Source organism: Parus major, chromosome 3 (genome assembly GCF_001522545.3).
Source record: "Parus major isolate Abel chromosome 3, Parus_major1.1, whole genome shotgun sequence".
Taxonomy (NCBI): domain Eukaryota; kingdom Metazoa; phylum Chordata; class Aves; order Passeriformes; family Paridae; genus Parus; species Parus major.
In genome coordinates this window covers 69,420,209-69,434,397 of record NC_031770.1, presented here as the reverse complement: position 1 = coordinate 69,434,397, position 14,189 = coordinate 69,420,209, and the positions used below count along the sequence as shown (strand labels likewise).

Below are 14,189 nucleotides of genomic sequence, written 5' to 3'. Positions count from 1 at the left end.
TGGAGTCTAACTTTGGGAAAGCTTAACATAAGCATTAGCTTTATAAACCAGTACAGGTGCAAAAGGCCACTAAGGTAAAGGATAAACCTATTTGAGGAATGCACTGATTAGGAATGAAGGCAAAGTTAAGCAGTTTTAATCCCAAAACTGACATTCATTGCAATGCAACAGGACTCTTACTGATCTAAAAGGAGACTGTTTCTAACATTATCACAATTACAGATTAAGTCTAATTTTTAGAATTTTAATTGAATTAATAAATTAATAATCTATGTCACCTAATCCTCTAATTTAACGTCTCTAAAAGATTACTTTTCAAACATATAACTACAGCCATTATGGTAACGAAATTTTATAAATATTCAATTATATTACTGGTTACACATAGCAAAAGTAAAAAAATAAAAAATCCTGTGAAATATTCAGAAAATTGAATGCTTCATTTGCTCAGGTGTTATTTTAGGGACTAGTTCTTGAGAACAATGGCAAAAGATGCACTTGCTAAGAAACTGTTCCACAGACACAAGCATCAAAAGAGACAATGAGAAGAGCACAATGCAGTAATCATCTAGCATCATTCCACAGTTTTATCATCATTATCAATATCATAAAAGGTGTTGTCTCTAAAGACAGCAGAAATGTTAGACAAAGTTTTACAGCACTAGTATGGGAAAAATTTGATTACCAGGTACTGATTCCAATGGATTTTAACCTTTTATCTCTTGCATACAAGATTTTTTTTCCCCTTTAATGCTTCAGTAATTTTACTAACTATTACAAAAATTGCCTTTTTCCTACCAAAGGAATTTCACATGTCAATAAAACTTCAGTAAATAAATCTTATTAAAAATCAAATATTTGAGAACATTTGGAAGAAAAAGCAATACATGTCCATTAAATGAACATAAAGTTTGTTTCAATTACCATCTCTTTTATGTTTTACTTTAAACTAAATTAAATCTAATTTTACCTCAAAGGGTATGCAAATTAGTACTCTTTGATGCCATCTAAATATAATAATTATAATAAATAATACTTTTCTTCATTATGATTCATACATAAGTATCAATTATTATGTATTTCTCAGTACTTAAAAGTATGTTTGCATTCTCCAATAAAAACCATGCTAAGTTGTATGACAATATTCATTATGTATCTCAAAATTTTAAGATACAGAACTGCTTATTTAAGTTTGCCTAAGGAAGAGCTTTATTATGTAATAATTCAATCATGTTAGCTATGTTGCCCTGTGTCATCTCCCATTAGTTTAAAGGTTCAAAAACATTAGACTTCTTTCTTGGTTTTCTTCTCCCCCAATATCCAGACAAAGCAGTGTTTCTTAAGTGTACTTTGCCATAAATCAGAGCTCTTTGAACTTATTTCTATTTTTCAGTAGACTCTGGTTTTGAGACACACCCTGTGGCACTCTAAAATACTAAATTAAAACAAAAATGTTCAACAATATAGATACTATCCTACTCTCTATCTTGTCCAGTACATCATCATCAAACAGTGCCTCAGGGGAAGGTACAGCAAGACAGACATGATAAAGTGCTTCAGAAAAGCTCTTTATTCAGTTCTCTACATAAAAAGTTGAAGGGTTTTTTTTCTTCTTTTTTTTTTCTCTTCAAGAAGACAAGATCACTATCAAACTATAAACTGTCTCTTAATCTATTCTGATCTAATCTCGTCTCTGCTTCTTACCAAATTCCTGTCACCTAGCTGCTCTGTAAATTGATAATTTTAAAGATACACATCTCCAACAGCAGCTTGTATTAGAGAAGGAAAATAAAGTCAATATGTGAGCAAAGGCAAAAAGTTAAAACCAATTAAAAATACATAAAAAAGAGGTTTTATCACCTGCTACAGTTTTCTATATGAATACTGTAACTGGGAGTAAACACATCAGTTCTGGTTCCCAATGTTTCTTCATCATTTTTTCATCCTGCCCTCTTTGATCAATAAAGCTACTGAATCCCAGTAGGCAAATTCAGATTATAAAGGTCTCTGTTTATTTTAAGTAAAATTTAATAAAAATATATGCTACAAATATACTTAGCAGATATTTACAATTCATATCTTCCACCAGAGATAACAAAGAAGAATCTCTTTCAAAATAACTTTCATGGCTCTGAAAACACATCTCAACTACATTTATGAAGGAGGACCTTCTACTTAATTCTAACAAAATGAGGCACTGTTCTGAGGGATGGTAATTTGAATCTATTACAAGTCAGTAGCTGCTAATGGTTGCCTTTACACTGGCAACTATTAACATTTAGTTTCCATTAAAAAAGGGTATTTCTTGGCAGATTCGTGATAGGTCTTTTTTACAAGTTTATGTTCTTCTCTTGAAATCGTCCAGGGAAAGGAAAAGTCTGATACAAGTAACACCTTTGTTAAATGACATATAAAAGTTAAAATTGTAGATTCTACCTGATTGTCAATGATCAAAAATGTAAATTTACATCAAAAGAACAACTGGTGTAACTTCAGAAAGAGGATATTCTCTGTATCCTTGACTGGACACCAAGGAACCAAGTTGCTTAAGTTCCAAACTGAGCCTTCCCCACAGGACCACAACTGATGCTACAGAAGTAGAAATCACAGCTCATTATAAACAGCTCTTATGTGAAGTGCAGGGCACCTTCAGGTGGTAGCAACAGGAAGATATAGGAAGACTTACATGAGTAACTTATTGATGTTTATGTAAACACAAGATTTATTTGATAAATAACACACTTATGCCTTTAAGAATATATAAACTTAACATAAGGAAATAGATCCACTATATAAGTACTACATCTGTGCTACTGTTTATTTATGAACAAATAATGCTTCATAAAACAATGCTCTACAATGTGGTCTTCTGGCAGAGCTCTGCATTGACAGACAAGATTCTTAAATTGAATTCCAAGCTTTCAGCCTGAAGATTTTGAAGTGTTTCTGTGAAGAGTTTCATCATTTCAATAATTTAACCAAATTACAGTGGGGAAAATTGAGTCAATTCTTAACATTTTAGTAAGAACTAAAGAGAACACTACCATAACACATACTTCAGGTTCTTGGGATAGTCTCTTTCTTCTTTTGGGGAACTTTATTTTTTGCTTGGTATACGTTGAGTTTTGGAGGTTTTGTTTTGGTCATTTGGCTGGTTTGTGGGTTTTCTTTCTTTAAATACAAAGGAATGTCTTATCAGTTTATGAAGTTGCAAGAAATGCATTTGCAGATTATTTTATCATTTTCTAGGCATTGTACTAAAATGCACCATTTCAACCTTATGAAGTTCTATGCATCACTCTCTTTAGAGTGGAAGAGCATCAAAACTGGTTTTAATTATGTCTTTTAAGCACCTTGTCTATAGTTTCATAACACAACTGATGCTTCAGATGCTCAAGGAAGCACCAGCTCTAAATCTGCGACAGACTTCTTCCAACTTCTCTGTTATAAACACTGAAAAAGCACATTATTTGATAATATCATGGTCAGTATCCACATTTCAGTTGTGGTAAAATGCCCATACCTCACATCCATGTGACAGGTGACAAAAATGCCAAATGATGTTTGTTACTTTTGCAATGTTTGCATCTGAATACCAGCCTAAAAATACCATAGGAAGTACAGGTTACTTATGCAGAAATCAAAGACAAAACTAACACTTTTTGCTAGCAGAGCCAAAGAAGGACTTTCATTCAAAAGATTTGCTTTTAGCAGTTTCATCCCCACATCCTTGGCTAGGCAAAGCAAGATAACAAATGTTAAAGACGTACTGTCTTCAGATGGTAACAAAGAACCACCCATTAAACAGATCATTTTACATTTCTTAATAATTTATTAGCACATTTATTTAAAACTGCTTATGGTCACATACCCCACAGGATAGCTGGGAGGTACCCTATTTTGTTAGGCAAAAATAATTCCCTTTTCATCACTTCCATACCTACATGTTTACAATGACTTCCACATAGATATTACATATATCTTGCCATGATCCTAGTATCAGAGCATTGCAACCTCAAAATGAGAAAACCTATCAAAATAAGCCTGTCATCCCATATAAACACACCCCAACCCAATAACTCAGCACATTAGCACGCATTACTGCATCATTAGTTAAGTAGCAAAACACAAACATGCCCTTCCCTTGCCAAAGGGTCACCATTTCACTGCTAATATAACAAGTACTAAAAGATCACAAACCAATTCATCTTTTGGCTCAATTCTGTTCTAAAATCCATGGATTAGCAATAAACAGTCTGCTACAAGATGCAGTTCTGAAGTAAGGTTTATCCGTATCATTCTCAATCGACAACGTAATTTATCACTGCAATCAGCAGGCCAGGAAGAGCCACCATCCAAAAGGTTAGTTTATATACAGTGATAAAAAAGTTAAAGTGAATGTATAAAAGAATTGTTAACACATGATCTGATCAATCTAATGCCTTGTACTGTAAGGGCTTTTGAAGAAATTAATGCTCATTTTCAATAGTTTTTATTAACTTAAAAGATCTAGAACTTCACTGTGATTACAAAAATGTAGCACACACATGCACCTGCCCTTCAATATTTTAAGCCTCAGTTGATATCAACTTTGTATTCATAATTAAGGTATCATGATTTCACAAAGCAGAAAAATGAGAATGTTTTCTTCTGAATAGTTATGTGTTCAAAAAACAAAATTTGCAGTGATTTTGTAATCAGCAGAGTTTACCTTACGGGAAGCTTTCTGACATTTCAAGAAATCTAGAATCCTTGTACCTCAGAGATCAAAAACCATAAAACTCAAAACACCACCCAAAAACCTCCTTTATCATAACTTTAGGAAACTTATGAGAGGAATGAGCACTAGTTTAAAAGAAAACCCCAAAAACATAAACCTTGAGCCTTGATTCTTGTTAACATCATTATGGTTATATTCCATAACAGTAGCAAGAAGAGGAAAATTACTCTGAATTAACAACAACAATTCCTATATTTAATGTTATTTAAAAATCAAAGTGTTACCTAAGGCAATTACCTTGCAGCCTTTTAATATCTACAGGGAAAAGCCTAAGGGAAAATAATTGACTTTGCTAATTTTACCCTTGGCAATTATAAAATAGCTCTGCATTTCATTACGACTACAGAATTTCACGTCTAATTGTCAGCCCCGAGAGAAGCAGAGAGATAAATGCATCATGCACAAGCTCAGACAGGAATTTAACAGCACAATAAAATTATCCTGGTAGCAGTGAGTTCAGTTATGTTAAAACCCCCTTTAATTTAAATTCTGGTCTATACAGTAGCTATGCATGTCTATAGAGGCTATAGGTACCCTGGTCAGTACCATGCATGATAAAATGTTGCTCATTTCATTAGCCAATTTGCTAAATGCCAGCAAAAAAAGCAGTACTGTGATTTTTACTTTTTACATCAAAGAACACAAAACATTATGAAGGAAAAAAGTCACAGTTATTTCACACTGCTAAAAAACAGATGCCAGATTTGAAAATTCATCATTTACAAAAGAATAAATACAGTATGTTTAAATCATTGCACCTGTCAAGAGATTTCTATAGCTTGTACTTCAATTTTTCTAACTTTGCTAGTAGGGTTAGACGTATGAAAAAGAATAATTTACTAAGTCAATCAGTTTCCATAATGGCATCCCACTTATCGTATGTAGAAGCTATGAAAGTATTTAGATGTCAGAAAAATGAAAAAAAGTGCTAAAATGTTTTGGCAGAATTTTCCAACATGCAGTATAATGATTGCTTTAAAAAAAAAAAAAAAAGTATTTCTTTGCACTTGTGCTTCATTTCGCTGTAGGCTTGTTTCCTGGCAAGTCTTCAGGGATTATACATTCCTGCTGCAATACTTAATGATGTACTAAATGCAAAGTAATAGTTGCTACATTTTGTAGAAGTTTCCTCTTATGTTGAAACAGAAAATTGATGTAGGGTTAAATCCTTTGGTCTGTCTTGAGAAACTTACAGGGTACTAAAAAAAATGAACTGACACAAATGAATAATAATTACTAAAATCAATTACACCCCATTTTGGTTATGGTATGCACTATTTAATTTTTTTTTCTAATACTTACTCCAAGTTAGCACCATAATGGCTTAACCCACTATTCCAGTAGATTGACATCTAATTTTCTGTCTCTTCTCTTGAAACTCAGCTCTGTGGTATAAAATGACACCACTTCTGAGAGAAACTGTCATACTCATGATCAAAGGACTACAGAAATACTCAACTACCACAAGGAGATTTAGCATGAGAATCTAAAAAAGTAGACTCCTTAGGCTCACAATTACAGCTATGCTGATTATTGACAATTGCACATGACAAACATTTGTTTTACATTACAACATAGCAGCAATGTTGAAATGTATGAAAAGCATCTCTGCAAAAAAAGAACTGTTTCCTCTTTCCATTGGAATGGCACACTTAGCTCTTCAGCTGTACACACAGTTAGGTGTTACACTGGGCTGGTGGAATCTCTCTCCACCACAGAAAGTTTTAAGAACAAGCTAGATAAATGTGGGTCAAGAATGATTTTGTGTAGCTGATTCTATCTGGCAAAAAGAAGAACCAGCTAGAGAGTAGATCTCTTAATGTCTCCATCAGTCTCATTTTCTAAGATAATACATAAACATAACTTGCTTGTCATTAAAAACATCTCCCTGTAAAGTGTCAAGCAGTTTGGCTATGCAGTTGGACCACAACTGTCCTTTAGAAGCCAGGACATCCATGTTAGTAGGGCAATCCAATATCCAGGTGCATCCACATCCCTAACAGTATTAGAAACAAAAAGTCACCTGAGACAATGCAGTAAAGCCTTTTGCTCCCCAGAGAAAAGACAGAAAGCCCTTCAAAAAGCACAGAGTAGAAGAAAATAACAGACCAAACATGTTTTCAGCTGGCAGTTTACCAGAGGTGTTGTAGCCTGACATGTCATGAAAATGCTACTGCATATGCCCTAAATTCACCAAATTAACCACCCATCCATTACTACAGTGCTTCAGAACTTACACTAAAGACCTCAACACAGCAATTCCATAGCAGAGTGCTAAAGATGTTCACAGCACAGCAGCCTGTCAAATTTACAGCTATAATGGTAAGCATGCTGATTTTTTAAATGATGCTCCATATATACATACACAACTGCTGATTCTTTTAGGGGGCCTCTCTTTCAAAATACTTGCTAATATTTACTTGCTTTGTTAGTAGAGGAATTTTATTCTTTTTACCTTGGTATTCTGCAGCTGTGCAAGGCTTGTACAAGCATTTGCTAGAAGAAAATCTCCACTCAAAACAGCCATTTTATTCCCAAACTGCATATCCTTCAGTGGGCCATCACAGGACTTGAGCTCACCAATGTTTACTATGCCACGATGCACCAGAAAGGCAGTATGGATCAGCTCCGTTATCTCAGCCAGACTTCTTTGACTGAAAGAAAGAAAAAAAGAGAGAAAAAGCATAATTATGTTTGATGCTATGAACAGAACAGAGATTATTAGTGAAAATAAACTAGCAACCACATGTTCTAAACAGGAATTTTATTAATTATCATGTAGCTCCTCTATGCACTTCTAGAAGCCATGACCAGGAGGTGTTAAACACAGAGAACTGTCACTAGTATTTCCAGGCAAGCCACAGGCACCACAGGTTCCACTTGGGAGAATGCTGCCCTTTGTTTGAATTCTTTCACAAAATAAAGCAAAATAATCAATATAGTCCTCATGGTGCTTTCTTTTTCTGTTTTGTCTACCAGAAGCTTGAGGGACACTGACATGAAGAAAAAGCGAAGCAGAAAGTAATGATGGAAAGAAACAAAGGAGATATCAGCAGGGGAGTCCTGAGCAAGCCAATCCAAACAACGTAAGAATGCTGCCGTCAATGACTGCTCAAATTAGAGTTAAATTAATAACAGAATACCTTGCAGCTTAATACTACCAAAGGGGAAGGGTTCAGGCAGGAGAGAAAATACAGCAGAACGTTTAAGAACTGTGTATTAATGGTATTTCACTGGTGGCTTTAGTCAGAAGCAGCAAAGGTGACTATCTAGCAAAGGGGCCAATTTTATTGGATAGCTCTACAAACCACTTCTTACTCCAGCACAGTGTGATACATTCTGGGTTCAGGGGTTACAAATCCCTATGAGAGGCTTGCTACAGAGGTTATTCCACAGAGGCTTGCTCTCTATTTTAATTTTTTTGAAAAGGCAAGGAAAGAGTCATTAGCACAGCCTTCTCCTCCGCCGCCCCGCGCCCAATCCAACCCTGTACAGTCCTCAACAGTGGACTGTCACTCCAAGAAGCCCAGAGATGTCACCTTTGCTCAGAATGACAATGGGGTGTTGAATAGACATAATAACTGAGCAGGGACAAGAGGAGGGGGAAACAGAGCAATGCACTGGAGAATCTTTTATTGCTAGATATACATAGGACTCATTCTTACAAAATCTTCAGCACATTCACATCTTCTCTGATTCAAGTAGTTCCCTTTATGCCATGGACATTTTACATACGAGCAGAAATGAAATCCATGCCCTCAGCTGAAGAGATGACTAAAGGCTTTAAAGTTGTAATTAATTACAATGTAGTACAAAGGCATGTTATGTTCTCTTGTGCTAATTCAGAAGTGGCCAGGTACAGACTCATTGTGTAACCAAACTGTTCCATACCTTCATATACAAATATACCTGCTGGTACATGCTCAGGTTAGATTCTGCCTCAGTACTAGCACAGTGATGAGCAAATAAATTCTGTTTCCTCTGGATAGTGCACATGTTCACATAGTGCAGTTCCAACTGCCCTAAACCATCTTAATCTAAAGTAATCTTCTGCCCCAAATCTAACAAATATAACTGTGAATATAAATGTGACCTGTGAACAGCCCCAGCAGCAACTGTTTCAGGGCAGTGGTCAATGCCAATGGGCAAGAGGGAAGAGCTGGGACAGTCACACGGCCTGGGCAGGCACACAAAAGGCAGATAAGCTGAAGGGAGAGGATAAAGAGAGGTTCCCGATGTATTTTGCCATGCACAGAAAGAAAGCTGCCTTTATAATTCACAAATTGCTGGCTCCATGCAGACAAAAACAATTCAAAAACCAAACAGTCATTCTCCATGTAGACAATAAATCTGAAGGTTGAGGCTGCTTTTCAAAGACGTGAGTGAGGAGCTCACACAACCCAGTCGCAGTATTGTAATCATGCTTGGCTCGGCTCTAACAAAGGGTTAATAAAATTTCAGGCTCGGAGAAAAAGACTAACAAGACATCCCGATGCTCCTGCTGTCATTGTCAGGGCAGCCCTTGGAGGAAATGTCCGTATCAATTCGGTTTATCAGATGGACAGCTGATCAACATTAAACAGACTTGCTCTGGGCAGATTGAGCCGAGCTACCTGTTATGAATAGCAATGAGAGCCCTCTGCTCCCCGCTGCCGAGCTCTGCCATTTCCGACTGCCGCAGATCCCAGGACATATGGGGATCCCTAGTGACGGGCACATAAAGCTGCAGCTAACTCAGGCGACGGCTCATTTCCCCCAGCTGAAAGTAGGCATTAATATCCTGAGGAGACCAGGCCCGCCTCTGTGACCCCCAACTATTGAAGCAAAACAACGACTGTCCTATTTCTTCATTTAATAAGCTTTTAATGAAGGAAATCAAAATCCCCTCTTTGACTTCAGCATCGCTCTTCATGAAAAGGTTACACAAATACATCAGTGTCATGCTTTCCAAATGCTCAGGATCTGGATGTTTTCATTTCTTTTCCTATAATCCGTTTGTTCTTCAAATAGTATTCACATTATTTGTGCTAACAAGAACCGTATTAGGCAGATAATCTATGTCTAATTTTGATCTTACATACTGCTCTTCCACTCTCTCCCTAGCAGACTAAAAATACCAGAATCAATGCTATTACAGAAATCCCAGGCAATGCATTTTTTAATGCTTTTTGTGAAAATCTCTACAATATCCAGGCACAATAACAAGCCCACAATGCCGCAGATACAGGAGGATCCTCCACACGACTTTGTAAAGACCAGTATCTAACAAATAAACACTGCTGCTACAAAGTTGCTGCTAAATGGCTGAAGAAATACTATACACAGCTTTCTCCATCTGGAATACAATTCAGTGATTAAATAATTTTGTATTTGAAAGCAGCCAATCCCAACACGCAAAAAAATAATGTTTTAGCAATACTGGACTTGGAAACGGAAATGGGATGACAAACTCTGACTGCTTCCACCCTGTTTTCACTCTAGAGCCTACAGTCAAAGAAAAAAAAAGTGGCTGCCATAAGAATTACCTGTACTTACCTTGGTACAAGGTACTACTGAGAAAATAGTCAACATTTCTAAACACACCAAGTTCCTAAATGAAAGCATGCTAAGAATCAGCAAAGCTCATACTTCCATGCCTTTCACCTCTGAAGCAAGAACTCCATGCAAATCACAAAGTTCATAATTTCAAGTCCTACTCTAAAAAGAAATAATAGGATTCTGTAAAACATATGATAAAAAAGACATTTTAAATAGTAAAGCTGTATTGAACTTCAGTTAGTTTACCTTTCATTATCAGCTATCCATCAGAACTACACTGGGCTTCTCAAGGGATGAACAAAGAAACATTTAATACTTAAAATGTCATTTTTAGGCATGATATTTCACAGAAATGGGCCAAAGACTTAAATTACCCTCTAAAAATAATATTTGAAAATTTCTGAAGCAGTGGCAATGAACAAAGATAATGAAACTGATAGATCAAAAATTCTTTAAGAACTCTTATCATTGAAGCTTTGAATTAAAGTGACTAACAGTACACACCCAAGATTTGAACATTTTCTTTGTGATTGTCAATTCAAGAGTTTCCTTTCAATACAAAAAAGGATTAATTTGGATGAAAAGCATTACATTCAGGATTAAAAAAAAATTTAAAAAATATCAGCATCCATTCCATTTCAGTGACAACTATAATAATCTTCATATACACATACACAAATTTGAAATAAAAAGAAATAGTGTCATTAATGGAAAATTTCATATAAAAAAGCATTAACTAAAGAATTAAAGTAATTATTTCAGGTACTGACTATGTATTTGGGCAGCACTTGGTATCTGATTTTACTTTTTTTGTGAGCAGTGAACAGAAAGAAAAGTTCTATGAAGACAAGAAGGTGCTTGAACTATATTCAATGCCTTGTATGTTCTGAGTGCTAGCTGGTGCTACATCAAGATAATTCACTTAGTTACACAGCAAGGCAGGACAGTGATTTTTACAGTGCTTTTTCCCATTCACCTGTCAAAGTCAATGCCATGGTTAATAAACCATGATTAGAGGAACAATGCATAGTGAGTAACAAATAGCATCATAGTGATGGAAAGCCTCGTTCACATCTTCTGTGTATAGTTTCTTTTGTAAGAAATTAAATGGCAGGGGGGCAGGTCAACATGTATGGCAGATGCTGTGATTTCACTAACAGGAAAAATTTTCAGGGTAAAGCAGCAGATTTGAGCAGAGCACCAAATATTCACCGCATTACCATGACTCATGTATCTGTTAATCATCAGAAAACATCTATCCACTCCTATCCCTTAACCACGTTAGAGACCAAGACTTTTGTGGTTCCTTCTACCTTGGTCCTAAGACACGTGAGGAAAAAATAAATTAAAAGACATCAGGTCTGTGAAGTTTCTTGATTATTTTGTTGATTAGCTTGTTTAATTGCATTCCTAAAAACCAGTTTATTTTTAAACTGGCTACATTTCCTACCTCTTTCATTTCCTTCACTTCCTAGTATCACAAAGTTTTTGAAGTAAAATTTCTATCAATGCTGCTTCATGTATATTTTGTTATTTATTTTTGAAAAGACCTTACATTTTCATTCTCTGTCACCCCCACCACTGATTATTGCTTAGGTTGTTTCCTGTAATTTGTCTTAGTAAGACCTTCCCTCAGCCCACTATAGGATTTGAAAATGTTTTCTGATTTTTAGTGGGCAGACATTCACTTGAACTTGGCAAGCCAGTTTCCCTAAGCACTGTAGGTGGTTGGCAGTGGAGAGTGAGAAGCTTGACTTGAAATCAGTCCCTTCTTTAGTGCAGATATTTTGAAGGGTTTTCACAGGTCTTGCCTTCATTGTTAGGGCTACCACAAGCAACCAATTCCCACTTTGTACTCCAGACAGCAACATGCAAGCAAACCAACTTGTATCAGTTCCTGACTAGTGCCACTGATGTGCCAACACGGCCACCACTGTGTCACCACAGTGTAGCCAGGAGCCCTCCAGCCTGGGAGCCAGCTACCTGTACCAGACTGCAAGAATCCACATTTGCACCATCATCTCCAGCAAAACGAAGCTCCAACTGCTGAACTTGTGTCTGGCTTACTCCTATAAAGCATCAGTGGCCAAAGAACAGTGATCACAACCTATAGCACATTTTCCTTGGGTCGAATGGCCTCATCACGCCAATTCCCCTTTCAAGCCACACAGCCTAAAAGAAAAATAATCCCAGCCTGGAAACAAAAGCATCAATTATGGAAAATAGGTGAGAGAATCTAGACAAAGACCTGGTAAGGATCACTACCTCAAACTCAGTTTAAAAGGAAAAAGTGTTAATCTCAAAAGCCAGAAGGAAAATACCACCAGAATCACTAAGTCAAACAGATGTTTTCCAGTTGCCAGAGCCAGGCAGACAGGCTGGGACCAATAAAGAAGGGAATATCAAGAGGAAACCTGCTCAGTAAGAAGTACGCAGCTACTGTAAAAGATCTAGAAACCAGTGACAATGCAGCTGTGTGAACAATGAGAAGCAGGCAGGCTGGGCTGACATGGTAAGAATCCAGATACTCTTGCTGTACAGACAAATCTTGTCATATTGAGACTTTATTAACAAGAAGAATACAAAGAATGTTCTGCAAGGGACAGGTATTAAAAGAACAGTGAGATGTGGTGGCAGGCCTAGGTATGTTTTTTAATCCCGACAAACCAGGATATGTGAAAGTTAAATAGCTTTGGATTTTATTTCAGTTATTACAGATTTCATAAGCACCAGAAACTGAAAAAGAGGGAGATATCAATTGCTTTTCCTGTTCTCAGAGATCCTTCCTACACTGCTAGAGAAGAAACAGACTAGAGACATGAGCCAGTACTTACGTAAGTATTGTTAAAAAAAATAGCTTTACAGCTTTGGTTTTATGGCTTTTTTATTTTTTAAAGGAAGAATAGCTAGCTTAACCTAACTGATCAAACCAAAGGAAAAATCATGAGTATTCACCCAAAGATATAAAGAAAAAATTAGCTAAGTTATCTGGAAAAAGACTTCTTGGATTACTTGAACACAGACACCAAAAATCATTAATAAAATTTAGAGCCACTAATTTATAAGCATATTGTCAAATTTATAAAATCACATATCATAATCACATTTTAAAATCATTGGTTATCCCTATGGGAAGATTCACATTTCCAAAATGAAGTAAAGCTGTCAACTGCAATATTGTGTTTTTATATGGCAATTATAAAGATTTAAACTTCTAATAAAAGGCAGGTTGAAATTCCAGTTGGTATCTGCTATAGACTATATGAAGAGCTATGTAGACTATATTAAGTACTTCATCAAGTAATAGCATGAGCTAAGATGTTTACTTCTTCAAAGACTTACTTCTCTCATTTTGTAAATAATGATGCAGATATTCAGTGCTCAGTATGCTCATGCAACAAGCTATATTGGCAATATGCAGGTAAATGGACAATGAATTGACATTAAGCTGAATTTCTAAAAGAAATTTTCCTGGCCCAAGAAATGTTGCATTTAACCTGAATTCTCTATATTAAAGATTCAATTTGCTACAAAGACATCATGTCAGAAAAATTTAGGTACAAGTGAATGTGAGTTCAATACATATGTTATATGAAAACAATATAATCCAAACCAGAATACAAACTTACTTTATAAATATGACAGATAATATTCACAGGCCTACATTATATATGAGAAGTATTTTCAATGATAAAACTAGCTGAATCAGATAGATAAATTAAAAAGGAAAATGTGAATACTTTTTGGAAACTTCTTATGAATATTTCACTATATGACCAAAAAGCCACAAATACCCAATTAAAAAGACTAAGCTGATTAAACAAAAAAAAAAAAAGTGGTTTAGACAAACCTGAGTCAGTTATAATTCCTT

At 35.8% G+C, this 14,189-nt stretch overlaps 1 protein-coding gene across 2 annotated transcripts in view; it reads right to left on the bottom strand.

Moving 5' to 3' along the window:
- Positions 1-14,189, bottom strand: part of PDSS2 (decaprenyl diphosphate synthase subunit 2) — a 113,890-nt gene that overhangs the window by 34,702 nt on the left and 64,999 nt on the right. For both annotated transcript variants that reach the window (XM_033512851.1, XM_015620925.3), the window contains exon 3: positions 7,236-7,434. In XM_033512851.1, coding sequence (XP_033368742.1) covers positions 7,236-7,434 — 199 coding nt within the window. The remainder of the gene's footprint in view (positions 1-7,235; positions 7,435-14,189) is intronic.